A 22,103-nucleotide genomic window follows, 5' to 3' on the forward strand; every position below is an offset into this window, starting at 1 on the left:
ACAGAGCAGCCTTTCTATACAGCACCAGGGTGGGACTGCCTGGAAGGGTCCAGCATCATGTGGAAGTGGCTGGTTTTTTATAATTTGCCAAACAAATCCATCTGTTACCTTGAACCTAGGGCCTCAGGAGGATGGAGGATGGAGAATGCTTGTCCAATGCAGATTAGCCAGGGATCTTGTGAAGAAGCAGAGCCTGGGGCTCTGTCATGCTGGGGGATGGATGGGTGAAGCCACTGGCCTGGGCTTGCTTGCTGCTTGAGCATTTTCCTGCTCAGCCTGACCATGAATTAGCACAAGGACAAACACTAAAACTTATTCTAAATCTTAGCATTGTGGTTCCCATAGTCCCGTAACTCAGGCCATTTCAGAGCTGGAGGGGCCTTTGGGGTTACTCGGCACAGCCCTCTCATTTTCTGGATGAAGGAACTGACAGCTCTTTTTAACACAGACCTCCAATATGCTTCTTTTCTGGCTGGGCACTCTCTGCCCTGAGCCCCGGAGCGCTGGCCGAGGTCGAGCGTGTGTGAGTGGCTTCACTGCTGCCCCTTTTACTCTGTGATGCAGCACAGACACTGTATAGACAGAACATTCTCTGCTCTGGCCAGGGAACCGCTCAGGACAGATCCGCTCCATGTGATCTGGGTAGTTGGGGTGCAGCTTTGGGGCCATCAATCAAAACATGGCTGGATTCTCGGTGCTGCCATTAAACTTCCTCTTTTTGTGCTTGAACTGGGGGCCTGGGCGCTGCCCCTTAGCTTATTTGCTCAAGGCTGGCACTCTACCACTTGATCCATGTTTCCCACTCCTGGATTTTTGATGGTTGCTAGGAGCCGAAGAGGGTTTACTTGCTGGACAAGGCTTCAGCTTTCTAGTAGAATATCTGTGGCCCCCTGCTGTCTGGTCACTACCTTCCAGACTCCACGCCCCTCCCTAATGCTGTAAGTGCTCTTCCCAGACTAGCCACTTGAACACCACCCATCCTTCAAAGAGTCTGCAGCACCTCTTCCAAAATGCTTTCCACAGCTTAGAGAACAACAAAGCCCTCCTGACCGTAGGTGTCACCACAATCATCTTCTCATTGAGAAGGCTACTCTACTCACAGCTGCTAAGGAAGTTGAGACCTGGAGGATGGCAGTTCAAAGTCAGCTCAGTCAGAAAACTCCACAAGAATCCATGTCAACGCGCCTCCCCCAAAACCAAAATCCAGGCAGGAGGTGTGACTCAAATGGTAGATCACCAGCCAAGCAAGTGTGAGGACCCTGAGTTCCAAACCCCAAGACCGCCCCTCAAAAACATCTTTCCTGCGAGCTGGGAACTTGGTGGCTCACACCTATAACCCTGGCTACTCAGGAGGCTAAGAGCTGAGAATCTCAGTTTGAAGCCATCCTGGGCAGGATAGTCTGTGAAACTCTTACCTCCAGTTAACCACCAGAAAACTAGAAGTGGCCCTGTGGCTCCAAGTGGTATAGCACTAGCCCTGAGCAAAAAAAGCTCAGGGACAGTGTCCAGGCCCTGAGTTCAAGCCCCACACCACCAACAAAAGGAAAACACTTTATTGAGGATTGGATAAGGCTAAGCCTTTGGTGACATGGTGTTTCTTTATAGCTATTATCATACCCATGCTCAGTGACTATTTGTGTAACCATCTGTGGAATGTCTCTCTATCCTTCACTAGATGGTGAATTCCTGAAGGGCACAGGTCACCATTGCTTGGTTTGTGACTAAACCTATAGCCTTAAGAGAGCTTCCTTGTTGGGCTGGGAAGGTGGCTCAGTGGTAGAGTGCTTGCCTTGTATGCATGAGGCCCTGGGTTCGATTCCTCAGCACCACATAAGCAGAAAAAAAACCGGAAGTGGTGCTGTGGCTCAAGTGGTAGAGCTCTAGCCTTGAGCTGAAGAGCTGAGGGACAGCACTCAGGCTCAGAGTTCAGGCCCCACAACTGACAAAATAAAAGAGCTCCCTTGTTAAAAAGAGCTTCCTCTTACCTGTGCCTCTGTATACTGGGATTACAGGCACTATCACACCTGGCCTATAGAAGCCACATTTTAAATCCCAACACTATCCCAACCTTCTGCTTGTATTGTTGCAATGGCTCTTCCCTCCTCTTTCCCTCTCGTGGTTGCTTAAAGAGCCTATCGACACCCTGGGAGAACAAAGCCTTCGTAGCGGCAGCAAAAGACTGCCTGCGTGACAGTTGGAAGCAGCGGCTGTATTAGCCTGTTTTAGAACCTCCAAAATTAGCACAAAAGGCCAACTTGAGTTCTCATTGTGTAGCTTTGCTAATGAAGGGATCCTTTTAATTACACACTCAGCGCGAGTCTGCAATACAAAACATTGCAGTGTTAAACACAGATCTGCCCGGAAGTACGGGGCTGTGCGAGAGTGGAGGGTGAGTGAGCAGAGTTTGGGGGAGCCATCTGTGGAGGTTATGCTGTATTTCTTACACCATCAGTTCTTTTTGGTCTCTAATATCACCTAGACCCAGTTCATGTTCTGAGTAATCTGAATTCTGTTCTCAATGCTGCAGACCCAACACATCTTTACTCCTTTACTCCTGAGTTTATGAGTGTATTCCAGGCCAGCCAGCACCCGGCCCCGACGTCCCAGTCAAACCAGCCTGCTTTGCGCATGTCACTTGACACTGGCTGATTTCCCTGGGGGCTTCTTCCCACACCGTGGTGCTAACGTCCGTGCAAACCCTAGCCACCTTCGCTCCACGGCCCGCGTGGCGTTCGTGTCTCGCATCCCTTTTGCATCGTTCTGTATGAATTTGGCACTAATGCGAGGGTGATAGGGGCCTGGAGGGGTGATCCCAGAGACCTTGCCTGGGCAAGGGTGCGCTGACTTTGCCTTTGTGTGGCAGGGGAAGTGGGGGTGTGTGTGTGTGATCCTATGGTTGCTGGGTCTGTAAGGAAGATATTCTGCCCACTTTTTTTTCTTCTTCTCTCTCTCCCTGCCCCTTTTTATTGTGCTGATACTAGGACTTGAACTCAGGGTCTGGACATTGTCCCTTAGCTTTTTTATTCAAGGCTACTACTATCATTGAGCCACTGCTCCACTTCTAGTTTTTTGGTGGTTAATTAGAGATAAGGGGGTCTTAGAGCCTTTCGTGTCTGAGCTGGATTTGAACCGTGATCTTTAGGTCTCAGTCTCCTCAGTGGCTAGGGTTACAGTGTCTTGCACCTGCCCACTCTCTCACAGCTCATCCTAAATGCCGGTGCACAAGTCTTCCCCTACCCTTCCACTCTGAAAACATACCTTTTTGCAATTCCCACAGCACATCATTGGAGAACTGGTCATATTCTCATCGTGCGTTATATGGCCATTTATGTTTGTGGCTTCTCCTTCCTGAAACACTATGACTTGAATGGAAATAGAATCCATTTTGTGGTTACCACTCATTAGACTGTCTGTCTGACTCTGTCTCTGTGTCTCTGTGTCTGACTCTGTGTCTATCTCTCTCTCTGTCTCTGGCTCTCCTCTCCTCTCTCTCTGTCTCTTTGTCTGTCTCTCTGTCTCTGTCTCTCCTCTCCTCTCTGTCTCTCTGTCTGTCTCTGACTCATCTCTCTGTCTCTGTCTCTCCTCTCCTCTCTCTGTCTCTCTGTCTGTCTGTCTCATCTCTCTGTCTCTCTGTCTCTGTCTCTGTCTCTCTCTCTCTTTCTCTCTCACTCTCTCTGTGCTTTAATTCAGGCCTAGTACTATTGCTTAGCTTTGTTGCTTGAGTCTGAGACTCTGCTATTTGAGCCTAAGCTCTGCTTCCATATTATTTCTGGTTAAGAGATGAGAGACTCATGGACTTCCTTCCCAGGCTGGCTTTGAACCACAACCCTCAGATCTCAGCCTCTAGAGTAGCTAGGATTACAGGAATATGACACCAGTTCTGGAAGCTACTCTCTGTCTCTGTCTCATCTCTCTGTCTCTGTCTCTCTCCCTCCCCACCTCTCTCTTTCTCGACATGGTTTTTCATGCTAGCCTTGAACTTGTGATCTTCCCGTCTGAGATTATAGGCATGAGCTACAGATCGCCTGATGGGCACTGGCTCTGCAAGTAGGGATGTAGGGTCAGCTCAAGCCTATCTCCTCTAGAAGAATCCATGGCCTCCTTCAACCCATTACATTCTTTTCCTCAAAGAACGTTTGTCCTAACAAAATTAGATTTTAAAAATTGAGCTAATAAATTAGGCATGCATATTAGCAATCGGGTCCAGAGAGAAAGTCTAACTTTTTTTCTTTATGCAATTTGAATTCCCCTACCATAGAGTTGTTGTCAAAATCCATTAAGGTATTTAATTTCTCTTGTCACTGCTCAATTCCCCAAGCAGACATCCAGATAGTGTGCAGTGGTGTTTCTCACAGAAGTACTAAATGTTTAGTTATCATGGTACAGTTTTTAGATGATGTCTCCCAGATGATCCCAGAAACCCTAGAGGAACTGTGGGGGCTCAAGTACAAGGTTGAGGTGGCAGCGGAGAGCCATGGCTTGTAAGAGACTGCAGATCAGGCAGACCTGAGGTTCAGCCCTGTAACTGTCACTGATCAGCCAGGTGACCTTGGGGAAGGCACTGAGCTTTTCTGGACATCAGTTTTCTCATTTGCAAAGTGGTGACAATTTCAGACCCCACAAGGTTTTAGTAAGTGCTCAATGGAATACTAAACATAAAGAACCCTGTAGAACAAGACAGTCAACCTCTCCCCCTCCCCCCAACCCAAGCTGAGGAGATGCATAGCACAGAGCCTGGCTTGGCCCCACTCCACTCCCTTTCCCAAGAGACAGCCTTAGGGAGCAGTGTGTCAATGGCTAGATTCACCGTGTCTTGTCCCTTTTTCTTTTTACAAGGTAGCTTCTCTTCACCACTCAATCATTCAAATAAATATCCCCACTTGATGGGAGCCAAAGGTTTCCATGCCAACAGGACTGTGGTGGGTATCTGACCCTCAAGAAGGAGAATAAAAGAGTCTGCCATGTATTTTACCTACTGTTGGAGCGCAGGTTCTTCCTCGGTTGTCATGGCAACGTCTACTAACCTACCCTGTCCAGCCACATGCTGGAGGGCAAGGGGGCTGGATGGGTAGGACATAGAAGTTGAGGAACCAGAGGCAGGCAGAAGTATTTCACCATGTTCATGAGACAAGGGCTCTCGCCAAACCAAACCGGTTCACCAAACAAATCTACTGGCAACAATACATCGCTTGCCAGGAGACATGTTATACAGATGCATTTTATTATTATAAACAATTTATTTCCTCATCTAGGACCCAGAAAGAGAGAGAGAGAGAGAGAGAGAGAGAGAGAGAGAGCGTGCAGCATGGCACACCTGTGCCTCTCCCGTCATGCTCAGCATTTGGGGGACTGAGGTAGGTGACCACTGCCTGTTACTATGGCAACAAGCCATCTTCCATCTCTGATCTAAGGCAGCCTGACAAGCAGAATGCAGTGCGCCCATTTTACAGACAATAAACCTGAGGGCTGCAAGGAACCAATACATACAAATCCTTGTTTCTGTTCTGAGTTTGCTTTCTGTCCCCCCAAAAGCCTTCACCTGAGATAGCACTGGAATTTGTCCAAATAGGCTCAATTCTTTTCTCTCACTCTTTGGCTCCATGTAGCTTTGAAAAGTCACCTTCTAAACCCAACACCTGCCAGACAAATCCACCCAGATGTCCCACTTGCCTCTCAGTGAGTTCAGCGTTCCAAGCTGAACACAATTTGTTCCCCAGAACCTGTTCCTTGCTGGTTCCATGTTGTTATTGGCAATTGCCTCCTTGCAATGAGCCAAGTTCGAAACCTCAAGGCAGCTCTGGAGCCGTCTTCTTCCTCATCCCCACCTCTGAGAAACAGCCCAAAGAGCCTCCTCCACTCACAGGCTCCAATAGGGGTCCTCCAGGGAGGTCCAGCAGGTGGAAAGATTGTGAGGTGGAGGTTAACCACAAAAGACAAGGGGTCAGGCTGCCCGGGCTCTCACTTGTACTCTAAACACATTTTCTCATTTAATCCTTCCCCCCATCCTATGAGGTTATTCATAGTCTTTTTTTTTTTTTCCGGTCTGTCACTGGACTTGAACTCAGGGCCTGGGCTATGTCCCTGAGCTTTTTGCTCAAGACTAGTGCTCTACCACTTTGAGCCACAGCTCCACTTCCAGTTTTCTGGTGGTTAACTGGAGATAAGAGTCTCATGGACTTTCCTGCCTGGGCTGGCTTTGAACTGCAATCCTTAGATCTCAGCTTTCTGTAGCTAGGAGCTACAGCTAGGTGTGAGCCACCAGCACCCAGCTCTTATTATTGTTAATATCATTTCCAATTTCTAGGCGAGACACTTTCTCTATGAGAGCAGGGGTGACATAACTGGCCCAAGGTTATCTAGTTTAGAAATGGCAAAGGCAGATTATGAACCCAGGTCAGCTTGACTTAAGGGCTCAGGCTCACAAACAATATGCAAAAGCTTCTTTCCACCCAGCTGTGAGTTTCTCACGAGCAGAACCCCTCACGTCCTGCTTGTGTCTCAGCTCTATGACAGTACGGTCACTGTCTCACAGCATCTGACGCGTGGGCATCTGAGGCTTCGTGGAGAATGTCAGCTCCTTGCCAGCTAGCCTGCATTCCGCTCTCCACCAGTACTCTGTCCCTTCACTATTTGACCTTGGGGAAATGACCTTGGGAAAACAACTAGCTAATAGCTAGAGGACTGTCGTAGCCTAAGTAGACCCCCTCACCCCTAGGCATGTCCACCTCCTAATCCGCCCCCCCACACCCAAGACCTGTGAATGTACCCTTATTTCAAAAGTGCCTGTGCAGATGTAATCAAGTGAAGGATCTGGAGATCATCCTGGATTTAGAGAGGGCCCTAAATCCAATGACAGATGTCCTTGTACATGAGAAGAGCAGAGGAAGATTTGACTGACATCGCTAAAGGAAAAGACTGTGTGATGACAGAGATAGGGTCTGGCTGATAACCAAGGAACAAAAGCTGTGAGAAAGACCAGGGAGGACCCCGCCCCGCAGCATTAGGAAGAGTGGGGCCTTGCCAGTAACTCCATTTCCTACTCTGGCCCCGAGTCTTGAGCGAAATGTGTTTTTCTATGGTTTAAGGCACCCTTTTGTGGTGATTTGTTACAGCAGTCCTAAGAAACAAATACAAGGTCTCAGTTTCCCCATCCTTGAGCTAGGTGACCTTAGGGCATCGCTCTGAGATAGCAAGTAGAAAGAACTAGAAGGGAGTCTGGGGGACAGTAGACCAAGACATTGCGAGCAGCTTCCTTGAAAAGTCTCTCCCAGGAGCACCTGGCTGCCTGCCACTGTCTCCAGCCTCAGACTTGTAAACTGTTTAACTTCAGATTCTGATCAGCAGAAGGAGGAGCCACGGGAAGCGTCTCCTGTGGGCCAGCTGTGCAGGATGAACGGGCAGCCAGCACCTGGTGGGGCTGGTGTCTGCGTGCTGGCCCATCTCCAGCCTGAGATGATAAGCCTGTCACGGTGGGCTTCACAAAACATCTGTTTCAGGAACAAGCCTGTTGTTTCAGGCAAACTCTGGAGATAATGGGATGTGGTGTTGTTGTTTTTTTTCCTATACACTGCCATGACATGTTCGCCGAAGCTGAATATTTCTAAATGTGACCAATTTCTTAAGTGACAGAAGCCCATCAAGCTCTCTGAGAGTCTAGATGGCATGGGGAAAGCCCAGCAGCAGCAGACCCAGGACAACACTGACTGGCTTCCAGGGTTGGGCGTAGGGGCGGGGGTGGGGGGGGGGGTCTGGGGAGTTGGAGGAGGGATGGCTTTGAGTGGGGAGGGGACAGAGCTTTCTTTGAAACCCATCCCTCTAAAGGCTTTTTCTGATTCTGTAAAGGAGCTTGGTCCTTAGGCTTCATGCATATGGATGGTGGCTGTGGTCGAATGATAACCTGCAATTTCTCAGCCCGCGTTAATCGCCTTTGGTTAGCTACTGAGAATTTGACTAGGATACGCTATGCTAGAGCACATACCAATGATCCCCGAGATCCAAACACAGCTTTGCTGGATTCGACTCAATTCCGGCCTGAGATAAGAAAGCACGGCTGTGATGCCCTATGAGATGCGCAGAGCGTGCCTGGGCATGAGATAGGGAGAGGGCCAGAAGGCAGAGCCAAGCAGGAGCGGGCAGGCACACTGGCCCCAGGCTGGCAGCGGGGGGGGGGGGGGGAAGGCCGGGGCTGGGGGGCAGAGACCCTCCATGCAGGAAGCTTCAGGATGCCGTCTTCCCTCCTTCCTCATAGGGCTAGGACGAGGCTCTGTCCCACAAGGAGTGACTGTCTCTTGGGCAGTCTGCCTGCCTTCCTATGATCGTATTTTGGCACCAGAGCAGCTGTCTGCCTGGCCTCAGTGAGATCACAACTGCTGGGGGCATCATGCGCAGTCATCAGCACCGTCCACCGCTACCCAGAACTTTCCCACCTGCCCAAACTGCAACTCCACTCCCCATGAAGCAACAGCTCCCCACGGCCCCTCCCCGACACCCCTGCACCCTCCAGTCTACTTTCTGTCTCCAGGGACCTCATGTTAAGCCGAATGCTGTGATGTGTGTGCTTCAGCGTCTGATTTCCTTTGCTGCCGCTCTCAGATCTTCAGGGCTGTGCTTGGGGCTCGCTGTTGGTGCGGCTGGGCAGGGGTCGTGGGGACCTGCTTCCCTGGCTCTAGAGGCCTCAGGCTGCAGCCCTTCCATCATTTTGTCATCCATGGAGCCACAGAGGTCAGAGTCAGCCCCGGAACGAATCCCTGTCTTCCCTGCCTGGCAGACCCATTCTGGCAGCGTGCCCACTGAGCACGTGAAACATTCAAGTCCGCTCTCTTCCCAGAACTGACTACATTTATAATCACCATGTCATGAAACTGAGACCATCTAGAGACCCCAGGGGCCAGCTGGGCTCATCCCTTGTGTCACACTGAAAGACACAGGTTCAGAGAAGTTAACTGCCTTGTCTAAGTCGCACAGCTCATTAAGAATTTTTTCTCAGCTAGGCACTGGTAGCTCATACCTATAATCCTACTCAGGAGGCTGAGCTCTGAGGATTGCAATTCAAAGCCTAGGCAGAAAAGTATATGAGGCTCTCATTTCCAATTGACTAGCAAAAAGCTAGAGTAAGGTGTGGCTCAAGTGGTAGAGTGTGCTAGCCTTGAGTGAAAAAGCTAAGGAGGAGCACCCAGGACCTGAGTTCGAGCCTCAGTATTGACACTCTGTGTGTATGTGTGTGTGTTACAATTTTAATTCGATCTGGTTGAGCCTATTATAGTGTAATGTGTCAGAGTTTAGTCTTAAACAATTGCTTTGGCTAAATTCTGACTTATCATCACCTTATGCATGGCTAAAGATAGACTCATGCTGGACTTTCATGATCTTCCAATCAATAGCACGAAGTTCATTTTGGATGTGAGGGGTGTCCTCTCTGTCACCCAGATAGAAGTGGGAATGTGACTCTCGGCTTTCTTCCTAGTGTCCCCTGGACAAATGGTAACATCCTGCCATGGCCCATGCTACGCCCCAGGGTGGAGGAAGCCTCTGCCTGCCAAAGGTGAAATCCCCATGGTTGAGGGCACTGGGAGCTCTGCTTGTAGCTCCTTTGAATGTGGGTGGAGAGGAGGCAGAGGCAGGGGCCTTGCTGAGCTGGGGCTCAGGGGTTTGCAGAGGGAGGGAGGGACAGAGGCCCAATGAGTTAGAGGCCTGGTTGGAAGAGGACCCAGACTCCCTTCCTCCCTCTGAGCAAGAGTTATGAGTCATGAGCCACCACCAAGACACTAATTCACAACCTCTGGTCCCCGAGGAAATCATTATTCCTAATTATTATTATTAGGCATAATGACTAATTAGTAAAAATAGCTCCCATTTACGGAGTGCCAACTTACGCTTGCCTCTTAGAGCTTATCATTTCTTTTTCCTATTTTATTCTTTAAAGCTTATTTTCTATTTTCCTCATTATAAAGTCAATATGTGTTCGTGGAAAAAATATTTAAAGATATACAAAAAAAGCAGAAAAGGGAGGGAAAAAAATCACCATTGGGCATACAGGGAAGCATTACTTTAGCCAAGGTTAATAAGTTAATGTTTTCTTTCCAGAATATCTTCTCTGTCTGTCCGTCCTTCTCCATATATGCATATAGGCTCATGTGGCATGTAAGATTTAGTATAGCTGTGATTGAACTTCTATCTACCAAAAAAAAAAATACCTCCAGCTCTGGTAATGATCCCAGGTACTGGGCATTATTTTCTCCATCTAAGAGATGAGGAAACTGAGGCTGAGAGAGGGTAATTATTTTGTCCAAAGTTACACAGCAGGCAAATGGCTAGACAGGGATTCATGTCAAGTGTTTCTATTCTCCCTGTACCTCATTTCTGTCCAGACAGTAAGGGCGAATCAAAGATGATTTTCATTACCTTTTTGGTGGTGTGTTGAATTTAGGGCTAGGCAAGCCCTCTACCACCTGAGCCATGCCTCCAGACTTTTTTTTTGTTATTTTTTTCAGATAGGCTCTTGTGTCTCTCTTCTACCTATTCCTCCTAAGTAGCTAGGATTATACCACCAGGCTTGGCTTGTTTATTGAACTAGGGTCTTGCCAACTTTTGATCCAGACTGGCTCCTAACCATAATCCTTCCAACCTCTGCTTTCGGAGTAGCTGAGATTACAGGCATGTGCTACCACTCTCAGGCCAGTTTTCATTGCATTTTTGCTGTCCCGTTCATCTGGTGTGGCCCCTACCTTGCTGGGATGCAGCGAGAGGTAAGGGAGAACGACGTTACCCCCAATTATGTCTACTCAAGTGGTCAGTACCTGACTACGGAAAGCTTCAAAAACTTAAGCTTCACTGCAGAAATTCTGTCAGAAACAGGAAGGATTCTGTATTTTCTGTCCATAAAGGCATCGGAAAAGCTGAAATCAGAAAGCATAGGGAACTATTTTTTTGCAAGCTGTTTTTGCATGAGACTTATAAACAAATGTCCTACAGAGCAGCTGTGGGATGGCTTAGAAGCCTCGCCCGCCTACGCTCAGCTGAAGGCTGAAGAAGGGCCAGACATGACACACCACCCCCGGGAGGGAGGGAGGGAGGGGGAAGGGACCTGGGGTCCACTTTTTGTCTGATGTTTGAGTGAAGCCAAAGGTACTAAGTGTCATTATGCTGTCACCGGCAGATGAGCAGGTGACACTGCCTCTGGGTCAAGCACTTGGGCACAGGATTATAAAATAAAGAGTTATGTCCTTGCCTACAAGGAGCTTGCGGGACTGGGTGGCAGGGCTCTCAAAACAGAAGGGTTTTCTACAGGCTAGGATATAGTAAGTGATGACACGGAGGTACTGAAACCTTCTAACTAAAACAAACGAAACACCAAGGTCAGATCTCTAAAAACCTTAAGGAGAGACATTTCATGGCAGGCGAGGTTGGGAGAACCCTCTACAAAAGTCCTGTGTACAATAACATGAACAATTACAAACCTGAATAAAATTCTCTTTTCACAGTTCACACAGATCTCAAATTCAGTAGCAATTAAGTCAGAACACTTTGTTCCCTATCTTTTTTTTATGCCTGTCCTGGGGCTTGAACTGAGGGCCTAGGCACTGTCTCTGTGCTTTCCTGTTCAAGGTTAGACTAGTGCGCTACTACTTGAGCCACAGCTCCTCTTCCAGAGATTTGCTGCTTAATTGGAGACAAGCCTCACAGACTGTCCTGCCCAGGCTAGCTTTGAACCACAATCCTCAGATCTCAATCTCTTAGTAGCTAAGATTACAGGCATGAGCTACCACCATCCAGGTCCTAGACAGTTTTCAAGATCTTTCTCTCTTGCAATTTACAAGATGTCTAGGATGTATTTTGCTTTGCTGAAGAGAATGTTCCCAATAAAGCTCATTTGTGTGTTTGTGTACCTGCACTTGCGGAAGCATGAGTTTATGTGTATGTGTGTGTTTGTGCATCTGTTTGTGTGTGATCACTAAAGGTTTAGTGCCTCGGGACCTACTAGACATGCAGAATGCTGGGAATGCGGAGAGACCGGGGATGCTGGGATCGTTTCCAGTCTTGGCTAACATTACAGATAAAAGATGTATTTTCTTAATAATGGCCAATAGACACATGAAGAGATGCTCAACCACTCCAGCCATAAAAGAGATGTAAATCAAAACAACATTGAGATACCACCTCACCCCAGTTAGATTGGCTATAATCAAGAACTCTAATAATAACAACAGATGCTGGAGGGGATGTGGCCAGAAGGGAACCCTACTGCATTGTTGGTGGAGTGTAAACTTGTTCAACCACTTTGGAAACCAAGATGGAGGTTCCTCAAAAGACTCCACACAGAGCTCCCCTATGACCCAGCAATCCCACTTTTGGGCATTTACCCAAATGATCACAAACAAGATCATACTAAAGCTACCAGCACAAGTATGTTTATTGCAGCATTATTTACCATAGCTAAATATGGAACCAATCCAAATGCCCCTCAGTAGGTGAATGAGTCAAGAAACTGTGATATATATACATATATATATATATATATGAATTCTATACCCCATCAGAAAGAATGACATCACCCCATTTGTTAAGAAATGGACAGACTTGGAAAAAATTATATTAAGTGAAGTAAGCCAGGCCCAAAGAAACATAGATGGCATGGTTTCCCTTATTTGCAATAGCTAGTATATGTCTGGGACAAGCAGAAAAGGTCAAAAGCTATGTACATATGACCAGATAAGATGATGTTAAGTGAAATGAACCGCAAGATAGGGACACAAGTGGTTTTTTTCTTTCTTGCTATTGTTTCTAATGTATTTATAATGTATCATGTGATTTTTTTTGTTTCTTTGTGTGTTCCTCCCCCACAGTATAACCCCTGTTCTTACTGTATTTGATGTTGGTGCCTTGCATCTTGTATATACACTTCTTTAATTTGGGGACGGGAAGGGAAAAAACAAAATGCTTAACTAGGGATACAGGTTGACCCATTGCAACAATGAGATGTACAAGATACTATGTTGAAAGACAAACTTTACAATTTAGGCCAGGGGTGGGGGGGTGGGGTTTAGTTGTGGAGGTGGGAGGGAAGGGATGATAGGGGAGGCAACAATGATTGATAGGAAATGTTCCCATGTTACCTTGCTCATGTAACTGTAACTCCTCTATACAGTATTTTTACAATACAAAACATATTTTTAAAAAAGTATTTCCTCACTTGCTCCCTACCCAGCACCCCAGTGCACAGCCTTCCTTTTGACCCACCAGAAAGCCGGTTCCAGAGCCCACCATCTTCCTGCTAGACCTGGGATGGGCCAGTTCCTGTGTGTAAGTATCACAAACCAAAGGAAAAGCATGCTCAAAGGACTTGAGGGCTGAGCAGCCGCAGGACACAACCTGCCTCAGTCAGCTACATGTCTCTTCTCTGTCTACCTCACCAGTGAGCAAGACAAGGTAAATGTCAACCCAGAGCAACACATTTAGTTCAGGCTATATTAATTCAAGTTTGACCTAGCAAGTCTAGAAGTGAGCAGACTTATTAAGGAAGCCAGTAGAACCAAGAATATCAGGCTGCCAGGCACACACAGAAAAATACCATAACCAGTCCCTGGAGAGACCCTGGTCTCTCCGTGCTTGGAGGGGTTCTCCCCAAAATGAAAACCATAGAAGATAAATGTGCTGGTTTTCTGCTTCACTGACCTACATTGAGGACTTCTGGTCCTCACAACAATGCCGTGAGGCAGGAAACAGTATCTCACTGGAGGCCATGCTGCAGCCTGGGGTTCAAGCCTGAGCATCCTGAGTCCATTTCCCATCCCTGCCATCTTCCAGCCCAAGCTACAGTCATTCTGCAGGCCTGGTCCCAGGCTCGGCCTGGTCACTATCTTCTCTGTGACACCCCTGAACACCAGGCTTCCAGTCATGATTTGTAACTCCCTACAGAACATTAGCTCTTGCCATCTAGTCTCTGATACCCTTGGCACAGCTCCCTGCAGGGGTGACCTCCCACCCAGAGGCATTCCCACTCCAGTCCCATCCTGGAAGCCCATCTCTGCCTTGTTTCCTCTGTAGCCCACACAGCCTGTGGTCTTGCTCTCCTCCCATTTTACCACATTTCTTCCCCCTTTCTCACCTTTTCTTCTCTCCCTTCCTTCCTCCCTCCCTCCCCTTTTCATAAAACCTGTCACCATGATCATCTATCACCCTGAGAGAGAAGATCTAGGGAACCTAGAAAGAGAGAGAGAAAGGTGACAGAGGAAAATGGAGCTTGGGGGTGCATTTGCAAGGCAGTGTGGAGCTTCAGGTGCCTGGGGCGCCCCACTGTCTGTGGTGAGCATGATAGAGGTGGCTAAGGCAGGCTAAGATGCAGCATGGAAGCCTTGGGCTGCAGGTGAAGATCATGAGATGTCAGGGCTGGACAAGACTTGGGGAAGAAAGTAGCTACAGCCTGAGGGCCCAGCAATGCAGGGTCCTAGATGGTCTCACTCAAGGACTGAATGGTTTGAGTCCTCTAGGACTGCCTGCACATAGCCCTCAGTGGGTCAGGCCACTCTGTTGCAGTAGCAGATAGACGTCCTGGCCTCACTAGACATGTTCCCACGCACGGGAGAAGGTGCAGCTGACATCCCTGTCCCTCTGTCCCGCAACCCTCTCTGCTCCAGCCCTGCAGGCTGCCTGCCACTTCTTGGATTTGCTGATCTCTCTAGTCTAGGGCCCTTCCTCCTGGCTTCCTCTTCCTTCGGTCCCTTGAGGGTGGTAATTAATCTATGCCCCTTCTCTGAGGTTTCTTGGACACTCTATGCCCTTCCCTGCTTTATTTTTTCACTACAGTACTTATGACCTCCTAATTCTCTACAGTAACTTTTTGTTGTTGTTGGTGGTGGTCATGGGGCTTGAACTCAGGGTCTGGTACTGTCCCTTAGTTCTTTTACTCAAGGCTAGGGCTCTACCAGTTCAAGCCACAGCTCCACTTCTGGTGGTTACTTGAAGATAAGAATCTCATGAGGATTTTTTCTGTCTGGGCTGGCTTCAAACCTGCAATCCTCAGATCTCAGCCTCCTAGTGCTCAGCTGTATTTTAACTTTTTCTCCCCTCCATTTTTTTGCTTGTCTATATCTCATGAGATTTGAGTTTTTGTCTGCCTTAACTGATAAGTTCATGAGCCAAGTACACATGTTCAGTAAAGGAAGGAAGAAAGAAAAGAAGGAAGAAGGGAGAGAGGGGAGAGAGAAGGAAGGAAGGGAAGGAGACTTCTATGGGATAGGATGTTTCTGTTACAGTTTATTTAATTCTATCAATAACTTGTTGGGGTACACATGATTTTCTCTGCTTTATAAAGGGGGAAATAAACAGAAGGCAATGAGTGACATGAATGATTCACATATCTAGCAAGTGGGATCTGAACTCTGGACAGCTGTCTCTAATGCCTCCCCATCACACAAGTTACACTCCAATGATCCCCATAGCATTGAACTAGATCACTTTGCCCCTAGAGAGAGTTTGTGGCATCTAGTTTCCAAGAGTCTTTACTTCATCTCGTCTCTGAGAGGTGATTGTACTTCTCAGCTCTTTGAGTACTGGAAGCTATTCAGTGTCTGCTAGAATCTGTTGTGCTGTTGAAAAGTTAGCTGACTGATCATTACTGTGCTGCTATACACACTCTGTCTCTTTAGCTCTGGTCACTTTCTGATTTTTCTTTGTCTTTCACATTTAGTAGTTTCTACTTTTCATTAGAGAATTCACATCCTTAATTTTGCTGCATATCAGCTCTTTCTATTACCTCTTTCTCCTTTAATCTTCTATTATCTTCTTTCTATTATCTCTTTCTAGAACTATTATTGAATATATGTTAGCCTCTTAGTCTATTTTCCAGTATTTATCTGTGCTAAATTCTGGATATTTTTAAAAAATATCTTTCAGTTGTCTATCAGTTCCTTAATTTCTTCTCAGCTGTGTGTCTAACATGCTATTAAATCATTCATTGAAGTTCTATTTTAATTATAGTAGTGTTCACTTCTAAAGGTCATATTTATTTTTCAAATATTTTCTTTGAAAAAACTACTTTGCCAACTTGGTTTTATTACTGTTTCCCTCTTATTTCTCTCAAGATATTAAGTACAAGTTGGGCACTGTGGCTCACACATGTAATCCTATCTATTCAGGATGCTGAGATCTGAGGATCATGGTTCAAAGCCAGCCCGGCAACAGTCTGTGAGAAAGACTCTTAATCTCCAATTAAGCACAAAAAAGCAATAAGTAGAGCTGTGGCTCAAGTGGTAGAATGCTGGAGTTGAGCAATAAAGCTCAGGGACAGTGCCCAAGCTCTGAGTTCAACCCCCAAAACACAAAAATCAGAGAGAGTGAGATATTAAGTATACTTGTCCTATATCATGTGTGTAATCATTGTAATATCATGACAATGGTAGGACTGTTTCTAAATTTTGTTGTTTTACTTTATGCTTGCTCATATGGCCTATTTTCTTGTGAGGTTTTAAAATGATATATATTTTTTCCCATTATGAACTTATATTTCTTGGGACTTTTCTTGGTTAGATTCTTTTGAGTCCTAGGTTTAAAGTCCACAAGAAGAGTTCTGTTTCTTTTGCTATGTGTCTGGGGACATAAATGACTAAAAATGGCTTTCAACTAAATTTTAAGTGTCTGCTTTTCAAGTCATATGAATGCATGGATTCCAACTCCAAACCTGCTCTTATGAGAACAGGTTTATAAATTCTTATGGGCCTGGCTACCCATCCTTCACCCCAGAGCCAAGGCCAAAGCTAGGAAGTGCCCTTATGTTGTTCCCTGTGGGTAGTCTTCCCCAGCTTCACTCCTTAGAGTTCTTGTCCTCACTTTGTATGGGCCTTTCCAACTCAGCTCCTCAGTGTTTTCACTCTGGGATTTATCTCCTGTCTCCATACATGGGAGCCAAGTTCTAGGCAACCAAGGATTGTGCCTGCAAGCAAAGCCCAGTTCAGCTCAGGCCTACCCTCTGGAGCTGTCCACTCTGTTTTCTGCCCTCTGAGATGTCTCTCTTTCCTGTCAGCTCATGCACATCTTAAAAGTTAGAGACAGAGAGAGAAATTATCTTCTAAGATTTACCCTGTATTATATTAGGACAATTCCATCAGATGTCTATTCTGTTATAATGTTAGAAACAGAAGATCTATTGTGTAATTTTAAAAGTATTTTTTATTGCTTTTCACTGTTCAAAAACAATACATATTCTCTATTGTGAAAAAAATCAAAATCATGAACAAGATTTCTCTTTCTATGCCTTAAAATAACTAGTGAACATTATGATGCATAAATGTTCTTTAGCTGTATAAAATGGATGTTCTGGGTTTGTTATGTGGAAAGTTATTTCCTCCACTGAGACCACAGTAAATATCTTTCTCTTGATTTCACTGCTATAACTTGGATCTTAATATCCCACAAAGGTTTATATGGTGAAGGCCTGGTCCCAGACAGGGGCTGTTGGGAAGTGGGTGGGGCATTTGAGAGGTGGGGCTTCAGGAGAGGTGATTAAGTCATTTGAGATGTGCTCTCATAGAGCATTATGGGATTTTAGTCTCTTCTTGTTCTCTGTTTGGCTTCCTGGTCCAGAGGTCAGTGGTTTCGCTTTTTCCCAAGATGTGCTGCTTTAACACCGGCCCACAGCAATGGAGCCAATCAATCATGAGGCTGAGGGCTGGGGCTATAGATAGCTCAGCAGTGGAATTCTTGCCTACCAGGCCCTGGGTTAGATCCTTAACACTGAAGAAAAAAAAAATTGAGGACTGAAATCTCCAAAATTGAGCCAAAATAAGACTTTTCTTTTTATAACTTGATTGCTTCAGGTATTTACAGTAACGGAAATCTGATTAATATGTTCACTGGTGTTTAAAAACATCACTTAAGTGACTGAATGCAGGCACATGCCGTGGTGTGCCCCACTGGAGGCAGTATTTGAATAAAAGTCTGCCTTACTCCAAGTCCTTATGTTTTCCACTGCTCCGTGCTAGGCAAGTCCCACTAAGCATTAGCAAAGGCATTGTAGTTAGGAACCTTGGGGGCAAAAGCTGTTTCTCACCGTCTGTTTTGATTCCCCACGTCCCACCCTAGGCTTAGTGCATCTTTAATCCTGTGCAGTTGGCTTTATGCTTGATCTCTTTAGCCTGGAGTTCCTACTGAGTTGTTTTAGAGGTCTTTAATGGGATGTTGACTGATTCAACTCTCCCTTCCTTCCAGCTCCTGTATTCTGAGTTCCAGGAAGTCACCAGCAAGCCCTCTGTATGCTGTGTTTTAGCCAAGCTTGTGTTTGAACAGCAGACCAGAGCCCAGGAGCTAATCAATGGCATGGTCTTCACACACACACACACACACACACACACACACACACACACACACAGAGAGAGAGAGAGCCTCTTCTGCTTATTGGGGGGGATGGGAGGGGGAAGAATTGGTACTGAGGCTTGAACTCAGGGTTTGGGTACTGTCCCTGAGCTTTATGTTCAAGGCTAGTTCTACCTCTTGAGCCACACCTTCATTTCCTGCTTTTGGCTGTTTAATTGGAGGTAAGAGTCTTATGGACTTTTCTGCCTGGGCTGGTTTTGAACCATGATCCTTAGATCTCAGTTTCCTGAGTAGCTAGGATGACAGGTGTGAGCCACCAGTGCCCAGCCCCTCTTCTGCTCTGACGTTCAGTGAGCAGTTTTTGTCTCAGGGCTCAAGGCTGTCAGGCGGGGATGACAATGGGTTCTGCATCATAGAATAGACTGTCTCAACTTGCTCTAAGATTCCTTTTGTCCAGGATGAGGTCAGCTGCTTGGGGGCTGCCCTGACCAGAAGCCCAGGTGCAGCCAGTGACCTGGGTCTAGAGGTAGTAATCATGAGAAGCCTGTGTGCAAAGCCTTCCATGCATGAAAATGCACCTCCTGTTCCACGCACATCTCCAAACCTCATACTGGCACTGGGAGGAACATGATGCTCTCCCTGCTTCATAGTCTGCTAAACTAAGGAATAGGCAGGTTCCCTGCTCCAGAGCCAGAACTAGAACCCATATCACTTACTCCTACTGACAGTTTGTTTATTTTTTTCTTTGTGGTGCTTAGAACACCAAGGTACTCTGTGGAAATGTGAAGACTGTGCTAAGCCAATGGAAGCCTTCGAGGCCTGACAGGAAAATACCTGCTCTAAAGATGACAAAGCTAGATAGCATCATTGCAAACAGAGCTCTCTTTAGTGCCAAAATGGTTCAAATCCCAACGCTGCCATTTAGATATTGTGTAACTTTGGGAAAGTTACACAAAATCCATCCAAATCCAATCTAAGCAGGAAAAAAAAAAACATTTCCAGGCCTCTACTTTCTTAGCTTTAGCATGGGAATGAGAGATCTCCTTTGCAAGGTGGTAGTAAGACTTTTAAGTATAATTTTATATAAATATAAGCATGAATATGTTTATATAAGGTTATACACACATGTTATTTTTATGCCTATCTTTGTATACACATTATTTTGTGAAATGTATATAAACTATCATTGCAAATGCACACACACACACACCACCCTCCCCTCAGGTACACAGTGGTTATCAGAGGGCAGTCACCAGTCTCTCTGAGACTGCCATGTAATAGTTCAAAAGCCTGTCTCAGAGAAAATTTGAAGTGGAAATCGGATGAATGGAATGGAAAAATGGTAAGTATTCTGTAAATTTAATCTAATCAAAGAAAATACTATAGTAATCTGGGCACTGGTGGCTCACCCTGTAATCCCAGTACTCAGTAGGCTGAGACCTGGAAGATCTCCATCCAAATCCAATCCAGGCAGGAAAAAAAAGTCTTTAGGACTCAATTCCCAAGTAACCAGAAAAATGCCAGACTGGAGGTATGACTCAAAGGGTAGAGCACTAGCCATGAGCAAGCAAGATTAATGAGTACATGAAGAGTTCAAGCCCTAGTACTGGAACAAAGAAAGGAAGAAAAGAAAGAAAGAAAGAAAGAAAGAGAGAGAGAAAGAGAGAGAGAGAGAAAGAAAGAAAGAAAGAAAGAAAGAAAGAAAGAAAGAAAGAAAGAAAGAAAGAAAAAAAGAAAGAAAGGGGGAGGCAAGTAAAATCTTACCATGCATATTCTTCTGTATTCTGAATGGAATGACAGATAATCTGTCAGATTGTCTCAAGGGGCCTTGCAGGGTTTTCCAGCTGCTCAGAGACACCAAATACAGCAGGAGTTAAATACGAGGACTAGCTTAGCTTCGTACAGGGACTGAGCAAGGAGCATCGGTTGCTCTAATTCCTGTATTCAGGATAAATTCTCTTAGGAAATATTGTTTTCTCTTTAGAGAAAATTCTGACAACTGAAAACATTCTCACATTTCATACAGATCATCCGAGCAATATCTGCAGTGTCTGGGCTTTTCCACAAGTGACTTGTTTAGTGACTGCCTACACCAGGCAGCCTCTTACAGCTGGGGTCCAAGGCCTCCAGAAGTCTACTCAGCCCTGTCTAGCCCTGAGCCAGGTCTGGTCCAGCCAGTGACACCTACTTCCCCTTAGACCTGGTGGTGTCCTTTCGGCCTTAAGTCTTGAATCCTCATGTCCAAAAGAAATGGCCAACTCTGGTTGCACCCAACCCCAACTTCATGGAGGTGAATGAATTCCACCCAACTGGGTTTCTTGCTCCATGTCTGTTCAGTTCTGTTTTCCACAAGGGAACAAACCCACTGTGGTCCCTGTCCATTTGACAGGGCCTCTCCCCATCTCCTGCCTTGCTTCCCCCAGTGGGACATGGGTGCTAATCTCACAAACATGCACACTCCCTGGGACTAGCTGTGAACAACCTGAGCTCATGCAGCCTTGAACTCAGCTGCATCTAGCTGCCAGTGTTGACTAGTCCCTGCATTTCCAGGCCCTATCCCATCCTCTTGGGCCTACTGCTGTGCCTGCAAGTAGATCCAAGTTTGGTGTTTCATGCTTTTTTGGCTTTGAAATACTGTTTATTCTCTGAGTCATGTTTCAGGGCCTTCAGATGAGAAAGATATGTACATAAAAGATAGAGGTGTTAAGCCTCTCTCTTACATCTCTGTTTTTAACATTGTAATATTGTATCTCTGTAGATGACGTTAAAAAAAAAAACAAAAACGGATATAGCCAGGCATGATGGTTCTTGCCTGTAACCCCAGCTATTTAGGAAGCAGAGATCAGAAGGATCCTAGTTCAAGGTCAGCATGGGCAAAAGGTTAGTGAAACCCCATATCAACCATCAAGCAGGACATGGGGGCGTGCACATGCTACACAGGAAACATAAGTAAGAGGACTGTGGTCTGAGTCTGTTTGGGAGGCAAAAATGTGAGTCCCTATATGAAAAATAACTAATGTCAAATAGGGTGGCATTGTGGTCCAAGTGGTAGAGCTCCTGCCTAGCAAGCATGAGTTCAAACCTCAGTACTGCCACAAAAAGAAAAGGGGAAAAAAAGGAAAATACAGAAATAGACGAGAGAAGAAAAACTCATATGCAATTTCACCACCCCAAAATGATCAGTTTTTACATTTTGGTAAATTGCCTGGCAGTCCTCTTCTGTGCATGTATCGTCATATAGCTAATATCATTCTCTATAATATATGCCATTTTCTAACCTGCTTTTCCATTGAACATTTTAATATCAGTATTGGCCAGATCACTAAAATTATAGCTGCCATCTTCAGAGACAGAATGACTCTCTATCTCTCAAGCTGACCTATTTAGGTGGTTTCCAATTTTTCATACTTGAACGAACATATTTATGCAAACTATCTTTCTTATAATTTTAGATTATATCTTTGGTTGCAAACTCCCACAAGCAAAATTGAGTCAACAGGTAATAACATTTTTTAAAAATCCTTTTATGTATCATCTGGTTCTCAGTGACGACTTTGCAAGTTTCTAAGGCATAAACTCACAATCACCAATGCAAAGCTTTCCCCTCTCAAATCTTCTGCTTGCCGAGAAGTTAACTACTGTGATCACAATGAAATAAGAAGATGCACTTTTCTATTCATTTCAACACAAATCAGGGTTTTAACATATTTCACACGGGAGCATGTGAAAGTAGAAGTAATGAGATTAAGCAATATTTTCCCATGACCCCCGACAACTTTCCTAATAATAAGAAATAG

General features: G+C 45.8%; 1 protein-coding gene across 1 annotated transcript in view; it reads right to left on the reverse strand.

The window, feature by feature from the left end:
- Positions 1–22,103, reverse strand: part of Ttll11 (tubulin tyrosine ligase like 11) — a 226,743-nt gene that overhangs the window by 50,076 nt on the left and 154,564 nt on the right. Inside the window, exon 7 of the mRNA XM_042678654.1 lies at positions 10,797–10,895. Within this exon, the coding sequence (XP_042534588.1) occupies positions 10,797–10,895 (99 nt within the window). The remainder of the gene's footprint in view (positions 1–10,796; positions 10,896–22,103) is intronic.

The sequence above is a fragment of the Dipodomys spectabilis genome, unplaced genomic scaffold (genome assembly GCF_019054845.1).
Source record: "Dipodomys spectabilis isolate Male_0828 unplaced genomic scaffold, ASM1905484v1 ptg000046l, whole genome shotgun sequence".
Lineage (NCBI taxonomy): Eukaryota > Metazoa > Chordata > Mammalia > Rodentia > Heteromyidae > Dipodomys > Dipodomys spectabilis.